The sequence below is a fragment of the Dicentrarchus labrax genome, unplaced genomic scaffold (assembly GCF_905237075.1).
Source record: "Dicentrarchus labrax unplaced genomic scaffold, dlabrax2021, whole genome shotgun sequence".
NCBI lineage: Eukaryota > Metazoa > Chordata > Actinopteri > Moronidae > Dicentrarchus > Dicentrarchus labrax.
In genome coordinates this window covers 9948018-9963462 of record NW_026136722.1, presented here as the reverse complement: position 1 = coordinate 9963462, position 15445 = coordinate 9948018, and the positions used below count along the sequence as shown (strand labels likewise).

The following is a 15445-nucleotide window of genomic DNA, read 5'->3' as shown; positions in this document are numbered from 1 at the left end:
GATACATATGTGGGAATAAAGATGTCTACAGAAGCTCTCAAATTGGAAGTGCAACAGAGAAGAGACAAAATCTGAGATGGGGCCTCGTCTAATAATCAGTCAATTATTGAAATTCATAAGCAGAGGTGCGTTTTTCTTGGAAACACTGTAATGCAATGTAATAGGATAATCTCTCCCCTTCGTCATGCTATCAGTATCATTATTACCTTTTTAAAATGCATAACAACCACTGCAAACAGAGATCAAGAAAAAATTGAATATATTTCTTTCTTATCCCTTCAATCATCTTGTGATCCTGTAGATTTATCTTGGGACCCCTTGTGGGCTGATTAGGAACCACTGGTTAAAACCGTCCCATATTTTGGGGTCTTGTCCGCGTCCACAAAACAACCTAATCGCTAAAATGCTCCTATGGCCCGGACCATGTTGCATTTACATGAGTCGGGTCAGGTGCGTGCCACACTAGAGTCGCAGGATATAAATGACAGGAAGGCTGCTCAAGAAGAAACAGAGAGAATACTAAACACCCCCAAAACAGTTCACCGTCCATCTGTTAGCTGTGTTAAGGCGGCTGTGAAGAAATGCTGCGACCAGAGGATGTGACTGTGTGGGAACTGGATCTGAAGAATGTATGTCGAGGCCTACCATCGTACACACAGCTACGGTGTAAAGAAAACATACAGACGACACCACAGCATAAACATCCTGCAGCTGCACGCAGACGCAAACACACAACCCATCATTATGAACACAAAAGATCGGCTTTCTTAAATAATCCTCATTCTGTTTTATTGGCATTTATCAAGGTTAATTGTTTTTATAGGCCAATGCAGAGGCTTCTCTATGTTTTTCCTCAAGAGCGGAAGTGCTATTTCTACCCACAATGCATGCCTTTGTCCTCTGATGCTGTTGGCCTTGATTCTTATCGGGGCTGTCCTACTATCAACATCCTCTCTCGCCAGTAAAACACACACATATCGGAAAATGAACATGATGGGAAAGTTGGAAAGAGCCACCAATCAGTTTCTTTTCTCTTTGCGTCTTGATTTCTGTTTCTGTAGAAAAGCGGTGTAGAAACTTTAACCCACGCACAAACTGTGGGATGCCACTTTATGTCAAGCATATTGTCAACTCTCCACTTCCTGTTTGTGAGCCGCTCTCATAGTTTAGGGGAGGAGTGAAAGCTGTGGCTAAACCACCCATCCTGTGGGGAAAGGCAATAAAATGGCCATTCTCCTTCATTCATAACTTTAATCCTTCACCTCACAACATGATGGCATGCATGTTCAAAACTGTGATCCCAAAAATCCGGGGTCGCAAACAAAAGCAGCTATACAACTCAGCATGCATTGTTTACCTCTTTGACAAACTTTCTATGGTGCCAGATGTTTCTAAATGCATTCATTGTGTTTACAAAACCATACAAATAGCAACTATGCCACATTATTTGTAAAATCAATAAAGACATCTGATAAGAACCTCTACTACTTTTCCATGTCAGTATCAAAGGATTTAATGGAACGACTTTCCTGCAGCCCAAACAAATTATAATGGTACTAATGCTGAGCAGACTATGCAGGCGCATAATCCTTCAAACTGCTTTCACCATGGAGTTCCTGGCAGGCGCCATTTTGAATTTGAGGACCCTATCAACAGACTAATCACAGAGTTTTGTCTTGTATGAAGAAATCCAGGCATGTCTAAACCTGAAAGTCACTGAGTACTGGCAGAGAAGAAAGAAAAATTAACTGCAGGCTAAACTGTACAAAACAGAAAAAAAAGGCAGAGTGAAACGTTCTGGTGCAACAAAGAAAGATTGCATGTGTGAGTTTCCGACTGAGAAACAGAAATGTAAATTGTGACCAAAATGAAGCTTAAGCGCTGAGTGCCTGGCACACTCTTATCTCATCCCCTCACACACGTTCAGGATTGACTGATCTATTTGTGAAACACAGAAGAGGATATGACTTCTCACGGGCCTGTGTGATGACAAGCTTATGACAGCAAATACAGTTTCCATGCAAATCAGCCATAATAACTGTCAACTGTGTTAACAGTAAGTGTAGTAACATTTAGAGGCAGCACTGTGAGACAGCGGGAAGATTAGACTGGGGCTGCAAAATACAATGATGGCCATTAACTTTTAATCTGTCATTATTTTTTTGGATTAATCAATTAAATGTTGAAACGCACACAAGCTCCCAGAGCTCAAGTAGACATAGTGAAAATGATTGTTTTGACCAACTGACACTTGAAACTTCCAAAGATATCATTTAACAGAGAGAAGAGCAGCAACATTTCATATTTAAGAGGCCTGAACCAACAAATATTTGGATTAGTTTAATGATTATTCAAAAAAATAAGAACTCTTATTTTGTTTAATGCAATAAATAACAATCATCCATCTCTGTAATTTGAAACACATTTCAATATTCTTTGTGGCATAGATCTTGACAAAAATAATTACAATCATTATTAATAATACCTCACTAACTTTTGTTTTATCAACTAAAACTTACATTTTTACAAATGTTAGATTAGCTTTTCCTCATTTTTTTTATACTATTATAATATTAGTTAAATGTTTTTGCTGCTAATAAAACTTAAAAGAACTTTCTCAAAAGAAAAACTTTTGGCTCTGTCAACAGATGTTATTCTTATTATTATTGACATGTTGTATCCTAACTGATTATCTGATCCATTAAAAAAATAAGTAAACAATGAAGATAATTATTGATCGCACTTCTACATCTAGTGAAACATTACTGTACATTACAGCTTACAGCAGTTAAAGTGTATGCCATTGTTTTCCTGTCTCTTCCATTGACCAGTGATACTGCCCTAAAAATGTCAGCAATGCAGCCTACTGAGTGTTGTTGAGTTACCAAACAGGAGACTTACAACACCGTATAGCAAATACACGTCCAATTGCATTATAGCTGTAACTATGCTAAGTGAAACCTGGCCTGAGTGGAAAGGAGGGCTGCAAGTGACGCAAGAAAAAAATAAAGGCTAAAACACGATTATGAGGAGAGGATGACGATTATCAAACCACTGGGCATTAGTGCCAGGCAGGGCACATTGTTCTGGAGGGCCCATTAGAGCTCTCAGCGCCACTCATTAGGGAACCATTAGTGACAACTACTTTAACTTCCCAGACCATCCAACTCTAAGTGGCAGAGACAAATGGACTCAGAAGAGAATCGACTGTTCCCATCTCTCATCCCTTCAAAAACAATGCGGCTGTGTGCCGGCCGGGCTTAGCCGAAGCCACTGAGGCTAAAAGAGCGTGTAAGTTCTCCCTCTCCATCCACAGAACAAAGGAGCAGCAGCATATAACAGGATCAGTCAGTCAGACGTTCACTGTTCTCTAACACGATTAATTGTGACGCAAGTCAGGGGTGCTAATTAATGCTGTCAGGCTAACCCAGCCAAAGAGATGAAGGCGTCATGCTCAACAACAAAGGCTTTCTGTATAACCTCAAAGGCTGCACACTCATTTATCTCTATATAGTTACACACTCTGTGGTAATAATAAGAAGAATTGTGTGTGAAAGAATTACAACCACGCTTCAATACAGTTTAAAACAATATTATGGCTGTCGGAATGGGCTTCTATGAGACAAGCAGGAATAATAAAGAGAACTACAATGTTGCCTCCACGCTGACACTGGAGGAGTAACTGTCTGCTCTCACACCTGTTGCTGCTGATAGCTGGAAAATGACACTGAGGATGCTCTCTCTAATGCAAAAGATGGTACATGTTCTACTGCATAAAAAGGGCCAAGCCACGAACGTTAAAGTATTGCTACATGTGGTTAAGAAATAACACCCCCAAAGTCTACACACACACACACAGATGTTTCTAGACAAATATTAAACTGTGGGAATTTGTTAACAACAGGAAATAGTCTAAAAATGGCATAGCTAAACTATAAGATCTTTTTTTTTTATCTCTTCAACTCAATAGTGAGTGATTTTGGTTTATCTGTATTTCTTTTACTACTATTGCCATAATATAAATTACAATATATGTTTATTTTTTCATATGTGTTTTTAGGGAAGGCCTGTAAAGTTTAGCCTTTTTAAAAATTCCACAGAGGTCGATAAAATATGCACAAAGTTGGCTCAGTAAATACAACAATGTTGGCACAAATGGCAGAGTAAACACTGTAAACAAGGCCAGAGACACACACATTTGAGTTCCTGAGATTTACCTTCAGAAAACCCACCTAACCACACAAACTCATAGTTCCAGACTGCCAGTGAACTTCTCATAAAGGTGTTTTGAAGTAAACACAGTCCTTAAAACGACATTTAGACGAAGGGAAATGTCTTCCCTAGTCTATTTTACTCACCTACGCCGTCTTCCGATTTTAACACCATGCTGTCTTCGCCTGGCACGTCCGAGTTCAGAAAGTTTCGAGCGGTCTCCGAGCGACCAAACTTCAACCAGATACCAGTATCGATAAATATATTGACCCTTTTGTCTTTTTTCTTTATTTGACGAGTTACCAAAAAACCTCTTGGGAACGGTTTCTGCGGTAATTGAAGGGTGGCTCTGTCGACAGCTCAAGGGAGTGGTTTGAAGAGACGGAGGACTTTATGCAACCAATCTCTCCTGCGCTCGAGCCTCTGTCGAGAAAAGCTGAATAAAATCTACGAGCTTCCGGTCATGATTTTCATAATAAAACCGAAACCGTCTCAAAGGTACAAAAACTGAGTTATGCAGAAAAGATGAGTGCTCTAATAACATTTTGTTTACTATTACTTGTATTTACTTTATTTAATATTTACTTTTTATTGTTTTGTACATTTTTAACTGGTTCTACAAGTTAGGTTATTAATTTGCATCAAGACATTTTAGGTAGCACAAATACTGTAGGCTATACCTCCAGAAAATCAGCACATTTTGCCATTAGGTGATTAAAAAAGCGCACAACATCTGAATTAAAATAAAATCCTTCCAGGTTACAAATGTCAGTGTTGCATTGAATTGAATCGTCCCCACACAGGGATGGAGAATAATGGGAGATCCTATACATTGAGTTGAATACTGGACCAATGTCATTGAGTTACATGACTTTGAGTGTCACGTGTTCAACAGCTTTGCTCTGTGTGTATTTTAAATAGTATCCAATAAATTAAGGAATAAAGTACTCAAGTGGCCCTAAATTTCTCTTACACTGTATTACATCTCTACTAAGATAATAGCAAATATAACAACAACAATAATGTAACATTTTCCTCATTAGCGATTGGAAATTTAATTTAATTAATTTAATATTAGCCGAATTGATTATTATTATTATTTTAGACTCTTATTTTACTCTTCTTTTAGACTCTTATTTCTAAAGGGCGGGCTGTTCTATATCCGGTAACACTTGTCTTCTGCTTTGACTTGTTCAGGCTGAAGGTGCAGCAAATGGGCCAGATGATGACGCGTCTGCTGCCTGCGTTAACACCCTGTTGCCTTGGGCGCCCCTCTCTCTCTCTCTCTCTCTCTCTCTCTCTCTCACACTCTCACACACACACACACACACACACACACACACACACACACACACACACACACACACACATAGCGGTGTTGGGACAGGGTTGAGTGGGGGCAGGGAGAGAGTGATTGACACACACAGACACGGCAGTGCAGTGTTGCTGATCTTGTGCTTATTGCGGCGCTTGATTTACCACATCCGCAGAGAGCAGTCTTTTTTCCTCAGAAACATATGTAAACCAGTTCTTTTAAAAAATAGCAACAACACACCTGTGTGTGGCAGACACCACACATATACTTTCCAACACCTGCATAATATTGAACAAAGAAAATCACAACCTTACCATTAGTCTGATATCAGTACAGAAACTCTTTAAAACTATTTAAACTTTATGGCATTTTGTAATATTTTCTATTTATGTAGCCTACACTTGAAATTACATATAGAACATCTGAAAGATCCTCCTAACATCCTAACAGGTACTTTTATATAATATGTGTGTTTATATCATGAGGGATGTTTTCGTGGTAAAGAGTTGCTTGTCATTAGGCCTGTCATTAAAAGTGTGAGGTCACTCCCAACAAGACAACTAAATACACAGATGTGTCATAAATGGTGAAGCTGGTTCTACCAAATCCTGGTGAGACATGTTTTATGTCTGATGCAGCTTTCCAGATACCAGCAATAAAAAGTCTCATCCTTTTTAATTTATCACTTTCATGTTTCACTCTGGCCCATCAACACACAGTATATTTCATGCTGTCTGTGATCAAATGTGCATTGGATGGGGGGGTCTCTGTTCTAGCGAGAGGAGACATTTCTTGGCTGCATATTTTAGGGGAAACTCTAGCTACCCAAGCTTTTCATCCCCAGGTTAAAAGCGCATAAATCAGCTTGCTGTTTGTATAGCACCTGCTCGACTGTGCTGCAGTCAAATAGCAAAGGGCAGAGCCTGTCCCTGCCTGTTGATGAGCACAGCAGCGGCCAAGAGGAATGCTGCGCTCACAGCCAATGAGGAAGGCCAGGAGAAAACATCTCCTCTCTGTTTTTTTCTTTTCATCCCTATATATCTGGTGCACTGAGAGAAAACATGTGCAAAAGGCTGAATGGCTGGCTGCATTTTAAAATGTGCAGAGTCACCACAAACACAGCAATCAAGACCAAATACTGGGATTCACTCCACCGTATTGGCTCAGAGAGCATCATGATGAAATGAACCAACCGTTGAAAGGCCCTAGTCTCCATGGCCACTTCATTTGAGGGGCTTGTCTTCAAGCTGTGACCCATGAATGCCTCAGTTGTGCTGCCCAAACTTAACAACTGACAATGTAGCCTGTGTGAAGTGAACCCTGTTCGCACAAAGTTTCAATTCATTTGTTACGAGTTCATCCATTCCCCCGAGCACTGCTGTAAATCTGTACTCAAGAACCCAGAACAAGTGAAACCAGAGAGCTGTTTGACCTTTAAATGAAAAGATCATCAGTTGATACCAACACATTGTTGTCTACAACTTCCTGATCTGCATAAAGACTTTTAGAATTGATCTTCAAATAAACGTGACGTTGGTGGAGTGTTTATGCAAACATCGAATCAGCGTCATACTCGGGTAGGAAGTGTTAAGAGGGTTTTTGTTTCTGCATGTTAAAAGATGCTGCTGATTATCAGTCTTATTGAGTTGGAGAAATTCCTCAATGCCTGCTATATTCAAGCATCTCTGTTATTTGATTTTATGAAGTTTTATAAAGTGTTTTTTTTTTGTTTTCAGGGTGCTTCAGTTGGAAAACAACAGGAACACTTGACAATTTAAGCTAATACAATACAACAATACCACAAACTGGGACCTCAAAGGTTACAAAAATACACATAAAGTTAACATTACAAGCTTCACAAAGGTATTTTTGGCAGGGATATTAGACTGGAGTGGATAAATAATACTGGATACTATTATTTTGCCCTTATTATTCCTTATATTGTTCCTTAAGGACCTGAATCTGCTCTGTCTGCTATGAAGGAATGGCTAAAAAATCAAGACAGAACTTCTTTCTACAACTTTCCAGCCGTACGTGAACTCTTTAAGCAGCTAAATCTGCATAAGCTGAAAGTAGCACGCTAACACCCAGAGAACATTTTAACCTCACACAAGCCTTGATCATATTATGAAACAGATGTGGTTCGGTCTTAGAGTACTATGTTAAGCACTTGGATTACAGTGTCGTTGCAATTAAGTGACAGAGCCAATCCTCGGGAGAGAACCTGGTTCTCATGTTTGAAGAGGTGCATCCAGTCAAAACCACAAGCCTCTTCTTCTGTCTACTGGCGGACCACCTGATCAGTCAATCAATCCTGCTCATTTTAAACAGCAAATCAGTATGATAAAGTGTGTACTATGGCCCCTCGTCTATCTGATCAGATAGACGATGTTGGCTTTAATTTCTGAAACATACTAGATTCAGCATTTAATGGGATATTCCAGTAATAAAGTTGGGGGTCTTGCACGAAAATAACAGTCAAAATGAATACAGCAGAGCCTGAAATATCTTGACCTTTAACCAGGATATCCAAAAACACTGGTTCCCACAATTTCCAAAGTGCAACTTGATAGCTTCTGTCTGTTTCTTAAACCCCAATGTGCCAAATTTATAACATAAGCTTTCCATTAGTCCAAATTTGTACTCCAAACCCATCATCAAGGTTATTTTCTCTATTTCCAAAGGCGGAGAAGACATTATAACACAAGCAAACCCATCTTTAATGTTTAAAATCAGTGGAATGACCCTTTAATGGGAGGCTTGCCTGGAGTTACCGGCTCCAGCTGTGTGAGCCTGGGGCAATGCAGTGGTCAACTCTCCACAATTGTGACTATAACTGTAAGTGCACAACATGCAGGGTCATTCCTGAAACCACGAGGCTCTGTTATTATCCAGACTACAATAACAACGCAGTGACAGTTCATGAAGTTACAGCAGTACATTTATGTGTTTAAATAGCCTGAATCAGACAGAAAATTGTACTGTGTTAGAAAATAGACTGAAACAATCCTATGAGAAGAGATGCCAAGAGTGACCCCTGCTGATCATCTATAGTAATTACAGTTCTAAAAAGACAGGGCATGAAAGGAAACCTACTATAACTTAATTAAATTAATGATACCTGGACACACACTCCCCTTAAATGATCAATGGACAGACATTGTCACATATTACCCACACAAATGGTTCATATTTCTTAACATTTAGTGGTTAGCCTACTTTTCTCTGCCTCTTTGACTTACAAACAAAACTCTTTCCTACAAAAGAGGCCTATTGAGAAATATGAGGTTTGTTTCCACACATTTGCTTGAAACAAAAACACGAGACATGAAAAATGAGAAGAGATTATTACAAGCATGGCAGAGATTCTTTGACACAAGGTGTTGCTGGAATTTTGTTTATCCATGTATGACTCAGCGCACGCTGATTCTGAACCTTTCCTTTTTACAGGTGCAGTCAGAGGTAATGAGACCTTTGGATCAATCTCTCCTATAATTTTCCGGGTGAGAGGCAGTGCAGACCTGAGCGATAAATTACTGACATGAGTCACATAATAAATACCAGAATATCTAGCTCTCGTGTCACTTTTCTCATGCGCTTGCGAGGGAAAGAAATACTCTGTGGGTGGCCAATCACTGTACTTACAAACATTATTAATATATAACATGCTCTCCATGTAAGGACAAGACAATTATCTTTACTTTTTAATCTTTTTCCTTTGTAGCAGCATACAGCAAAACTCACCTACACTTACAGTAAACATATGTACATGTAAAAATACCGCTTTCAGAAGTTGTGATTTCACAAATCAGTTTTAGGAAGAGGGTGTGAAATGCAGAGAGCTCCTGACGAAGTTGGACAGCTGTCTGAGAGTCACTGTTCCTCAGGCTAGACGCAGCATTCTGCACTGCATACAATATCTGCAGCTGACATGGTCACCCCAACTATCACAGTCACTGTTTTGGTAGACAAGACTTACAAAGCATTTGTTTGTTGGTAATTAATTATGCATAAGTGTTAGGGAATTACATAACGAAACCCCTGCTGTTCACTGAGGAATTGTGCCTGCTGGCATGAAAGCTTGATGAGACCAGCATGTCATTTACATTTACACTACAACGATAGGAGTTAGACTTTGTTATAAATCATAGCCGCAGTAGCCAAAAACATGCAAAAAAACCACATTATTTTCCAGTTAACCAGCAACCGCGCTGCCACATCTGTTCATTTCATGTCATTTTATCAAGATAAAAAGCAAGAGCTCGGAGAAAAACAAACCCTCCTATGCTACCAGAAAGATCTTATTTGGCTATGTTGATTTCATCTGCCTCTGATTCCCACACACTCCTCTTTGAAGCAGCTCCCTGGCAGTCTGTCTCCTTGAGCATCCAAAACACATCAAACTGTGTTTTACCAGAATACAGTTGTGTCTCACCTAAGGTCAAGAAGCAAAGTGCGCATGAAATCTGTCTGGTAAGATATTAACATTATGATCTTCTTTCATGCAAATGTGCACAGGAGCTTACTGATCAATTATCATCAAACAAAGTTGGAGGTTTGCATCCCATTAAAGCAGTGGCTCCCATTTCCCAAAAACAAACATATTTCTGATGCAAAAATTAGAAATGATTATTTTTTTGTTTCAAATACTGGACAGTTTCGCCTCTCAGGACACTAAAATGAATTGGAAAAACCAACTGACAAATCCCTCACAGCTCACTGACGCAACCTGCGACAACGGGCATCAAGTAGATTTCACTTTGGTAGATTTTACTGTGTTATTGTTTGGGGTCCCACAGAACCGGCATGGAATGGCCATGAAGCATTGTTGTTACAAAAAATAAAGATGTAAGAGAATTCGTGCCTTCCATTGTTCTGCCACAGGCACTTGGTGTCTGTTGCTACTAGCAACCACTACTGGCAACCGTTCTGTAGCGGTTGTGTAACTGACACTGTTGCATCCACCATTTTCTCAGATTTGTGACTTTATCTACTCCTCGAATGCCCTTGTTGGAGCATTATCTGTACGTACTCTTTTTTTTATTACAGCTGTTTTTTGACACTGTCATTTTGTGATTTACTAGAATTTTGTTTCCCTATTCAGCTTACTGACCAAGCTAGCCACTATATTAGCTGGCTGGAGCTAATGTGTAATGCTGCTGAATTATCATTGGAACAGTTCAAATTGATTTTTCACTGGTGATATTTTATTTAACTAATTTGATACTTTTGTGAATCAAATTTCCTTGTTACTGTACTAATTCATTTTTTAAACTTCATGGTCTAATTCTTGTTTGTGGAATCTAATTGTTTTCAGATTTATAATCGCTGTCATTGTTGTCAAACTGCTTCCAGTAAAAACCACAAAGGAAATCTGCTGTCGTCAACTTTTACTGGAAGTGTGTTTAGCAGCTGTGCACCAACGCATAACCAGTGATACGCTGGATGAAGATAAAAATGATACAGCCTTCACATGGACATATTCATATTATATTTTCTCAGTCTTTCACAGACAAAGAAATGTCCAGTTTTATGCCACATATTATGGTACAAAGTGATGTTATTTATGTTAAGGTCCAACTGAGACGTCAAACTCTCTGTTGGGCCTCTTATTAAAACTACATAAACAGAAATTCGGGTTATATAGTTATTTGGAAATTTGGAGTTATTGCTGCATAAAAAGTACTTTTACCATAAATCACAGACGTAGAGTGGATTTAACTGTGTTACATGTTTATTCTTAGTTCACTAAACAAGACCAAACAAGGCCAGAAGTGAAGTTAGTCACACAGCAGATTCAGCTTTAATTCATCTATGAAATGCACGTAGGCTGGGACACTGATGTACAAATATTACAAGTAGAAAACCATCAGTTGCCTCAGCAGACAATCTACTAGGAGATTCTGATGAAAATCAGTCGCACTGAGGAAGGTAGACAATTCTTCTGTGTGATGAAAGTGTTTCCCCCAGCTGGATATAAAACCTACAGAGAGACCATCTGTGTTGGTGGAACTCCTACATAGCACATATCACCTCCACTGACTAACAACTGGCTGGGTGGGAGCAGAACAAGCACCTCTGCTGGTACAACTCAACTGAATACTCACCAGAAGAAAGCTTAACAGGCTAAATATAGATTGAATGCACTAAATAACAATTTCCTGATTCTAAGTGGCAGCACCAACTTTCCTTACCACTGTCTCAAGGCTTTTTTTATCCTGCCTTTGTGTGCTTCTCTTTATCTACATCTCTTCATGACGGGTGTATAATGACGGGTGTTTAATGATGTGTGTTTAATGATGGAAAACAAAGGGATAATGTTTGTATCTTTCTTATCTTATTTCTTGACTCTTACATGGTTAAGTAAGAAGAACAACTGCAGCACAAGTTGCTTTGACTTTGAGGCGCTGGATTTCAACTTCCTCCTCTTTGTCTTTTCATTTTATAAGGAATAAGCCTGCTTAAGTCCACTGAGATCTCATTGCTGCTGCTGCTGCTGCTGCTGCTCTTTGATAGTTTTTCTCTGAATGTGCTTTGAATGTGAGAGCAGTTTAGTGCTGGAGTAAACCTGTCTCATCACATGGGCAGAGTGACAGCATACAGTAGAAAAACAACTTCTTGCCGTAAATATAGTCGCTTCTACTGACCTTAAGTGACTATATTTACGGCAATCACTCTGCTAAGGACAAACTAAGTGTGTAGATGACTTCCATAACCACAGCAGCCACACATACCTGCCGTTAGTGCACCACACCTATGAACCTGCACACTGTTTCCTTCGTGTGCACAAGTTTCATTATGCAAGGGGAAACTGAGCTGCATTGGTACAAAGACATTTTGACAACCTGCAGTATTTGAACAGAGCAGCACGCAATGACTACTAAGATAGCTGGTTAATGGCACCAACACCTCACAACATGACAGGAACAGCGTAAAAACACAGTATGGCAATCTTGTGATGCAACATATGTCACTGCGAGGCTATAAAATATACAGACATAGAGTGAATTTAATTACGTTTTACAGTTAGGTGTCTGAGATCCCAAACAGAGGTATAGATTTCCGAAACAAGTTATCAATTCAAAATCATATTTATACACAATATTCTAAAATTAGGACAAATAATTTAGTACCGAGCTGAAAAAAGTCTGTTTTTTGAGCTGTCGAAGAGGCCCAAGATCTCCAGGACCGAAACCAGAACATTAGGGTTAAGGGGCCACAAGCCAAAAAGGTTGGGAACTTTCACATTAGCAACCCCCCCCCCTACTGCACCGTGCCCTCCTTTTCAACAAGCTGACTTGGCAAACATTCTCGAACACTCTCGCTGCCGCTGATGGGCTTGTTCGCGCTCCCAAAGAGATCACTTTGTCCTCAGCTGCCTAAAGTCCACACTGGTAATAATTCCCACGTCAGAAAACCAAGGCAAAGCCCGGGCACACCTGGCTCATTGCGCAGGCGGCCCCCTTGTAACTGTGCTGATATTAATCAGCTAAATTACCACGTCCGCTTTAAGCGATACACTGCCCGTCAGTCCCAGGCTGTGTCCTGTGAAGATTAACTAGGCATTACACTCAGTGACTGTGAGTGTTAGACTCACAGTAACATTTACAATCGGAAAGGGCACTGACATAACACTGTCCATGTGTGCTTATTTATTTATTAAGGGGGGACTGAGAAGATGCATCAAGATTTGGGGAAGTAAGACGTCACTCCATGAGGTCAGCCAGTTTTTTTTTTTTTTTTAAACTTCTCTCTCATGTTCGCTCTCGTTCTCTTCAACACCTCACGTTAAACGACATTTGGCTATATTTTAGGAGTGATTTAATAGCACTGCTGATACAATGTGAACTTGCTGGACAACATTAGATGAGTCACGCATGATTCACTTGCATGAATCACGATCAAAAACAGAAACACCAACACATACAGAACACCGCCCAAACTCTTCTCAAATGCAATGGCTTTTTTTCTCTCTTTTTTTTTTTTTTTTACAGTTTAAGCAAGAACCTAACACTTGCAGGCGGGTGACAGCTGAAATTAAGCCTTTGGGAATACATTGTTTTCAGCCAACAAATGGCTGAATATTCAAAATACAAACCGGTGTCATAACTTAGTTAGAACTTTCTTTTCACTTCCACCCCATATGTCAAAGTCATTTTTGTTTGCTTGACAAAAAATCTGTGAAACTCTGCTGTTATCATGTTCTTCATACCAGAACAATCCACATTACTTCCCCCTTGGATATTCAAAACGAATATAGTCCCCTCTTTTCACGCAGGTCCGTGTTGCTGATTCAGGTGTTTTGAAATCACTGAGGCAGCACAGCTTCCCCTTGGTACACACTCAGTCAGCTGATTCACCACAACCCAGCAAAGCCGCTTTAGTCACATCAACAGTGTTTTAAACACTCCCAACCTGCACTCTAGTATAGTGCAGTTGCAACCCTACACAACAGACCACACATACGTGAGCTCCAACATAATTCAGATCTTTATTATCACTACAGCGTGAAAGGACAAATGTGGGAACATGGTGACAGATGGTGAGCATAAAAAAAAAGAAAAGAACTCTCAAAGAGGCTAACGTCTTAGCCAGCTCCACTTCTGCCTGCTCCTCCATCTGTAATTGAACTGGGAAAGCACCAAGAGTTTGTTTATCCAGGTTTAGGAGAAAATCTCCAGTAAACGCGACACTGTTGTCGTCCCCATTATCGAAAGACCCAGCGACTTGTAACAGGGACAAGAAGGGACGTTGACGAGCATCCCATCCTGTGTGGCTGTGTTTCCCCCTGAGGTTTCAGTGTTGTCATACACTATGTGGATCTGCTATATGCGCGAACGAGGATGCGGAGTCATCATTTCAAATTAGTTTGACAGTGGATAGTGCGTGAGACGTGCTGGAGATTAGATCTGCTCAGTAGGTAATAACATTAGCTTGCTCTCTTCTCAGCCATGTGTGCGCATAGAGGTTTAAGTCGTGCTTAATGAGAGAGCCTCCTTAGCCACAAAGAGCTCCCTCTATTTCTGTCCAACTGTTATCACTATCTGGTGGAGGCATGTGTTTGTGCCAGTGGTCACACACACACACACACACACACACACACACACACACACACACACACACACACAGTGGATCAACAGGTTTCATTCTTCCAAAACTCACGAGAACTCATTCAAAACTCAACGGGGATGACGGCTTAAGACGACAAGCATTGTTGTCGCAGAGTTACAGCATTGCTCTTATGCTACAACACCAACCGACCAACAAAAAAAAACGATGCATCATGCATTATAAAAAGGCCCACAGTTGTGACTTTACTTTACCTTGAGCTTCTTGGTGCGCCTTCACAGCTGGACACAAGAACGTCTGAAGGCTGGACACGCAAAGTTCACTTACTGTCCCCATAGCTTCAGTGTGTAATGTGTGTATCTGCGTGTGAAGTTATGCCTCCGTTAGTGGCGACTCAGCTTGAGATGCAAGGGGGGAAAAAGCACAGTTGCAGAGGGCCAGGCTTCCCCGCTGCGGCTGCTGAGAGTCACTCTGAGCTCCCGGCCGTTCAGTCCATGGAGAGACTCCAAGTGTAAGGTCCTGCTCTGGGTGTCACTCTGCTTCACCTAATCCTGCTAGTTGGATGACTGCTCCACTCCACCGGCCAACCTCTCCCACTCACCTACTTTCTGTTCCCCTCCTCGATTAGAATGTGCAACTTGCAAGGACTGTGATATCACTTCTGCTTTCTCCCTGTTCCCCTTTTCCTGCTGGTGTCTCAGCCTCTCTCTATCGTCCTCTGCTCTTTCTCTATTTATCTTTCTCTCTCTCTCTCTCTCCTTTCTCTCCCACTTGCACTCCCTTGCTACTTTCCATACTAATTTAAGCAGATATTCTCAGACTTAAACACATTGCACATACAAATGAAAA

General features: G+C 40.4%; 1 protein-coding gene across 4 annotated transcripts in view; it reads right to left on the bottom strand.

Annotated features, from left to right (window-relative positions):
• cyth1a (cytohesin 1a) overlaps positions 1 to 15445 on the bottom strand; it is a 43109-nt gene that overhangs the window by 22349 nt on the left and 5315 nt on the right. Inside the window, exon 1 of one of the 4 annotated variants that reach the window (XM_051387744.1) lies at positions 14851 to 15169. The exons of 1 other annotated variant lie outside the window; for it this stretch is intronic. In XM_051387744.1, coding sequence (XP_051243704.1) covers positions 14851 to 14932 — 82 coding nt within the window. In that variant the 5' untranslated portion in view covers positions 14933 to 15169. Of the gene's footprint in view, positions 1 to 4358; positions 4612 to 14850; positions 15170 to 15445 lie in introns of those variants that run through there. 2 more of the 4 variants (XM_051387743.1, XM_051387745.1) reach the window with 2 other exon arrangements.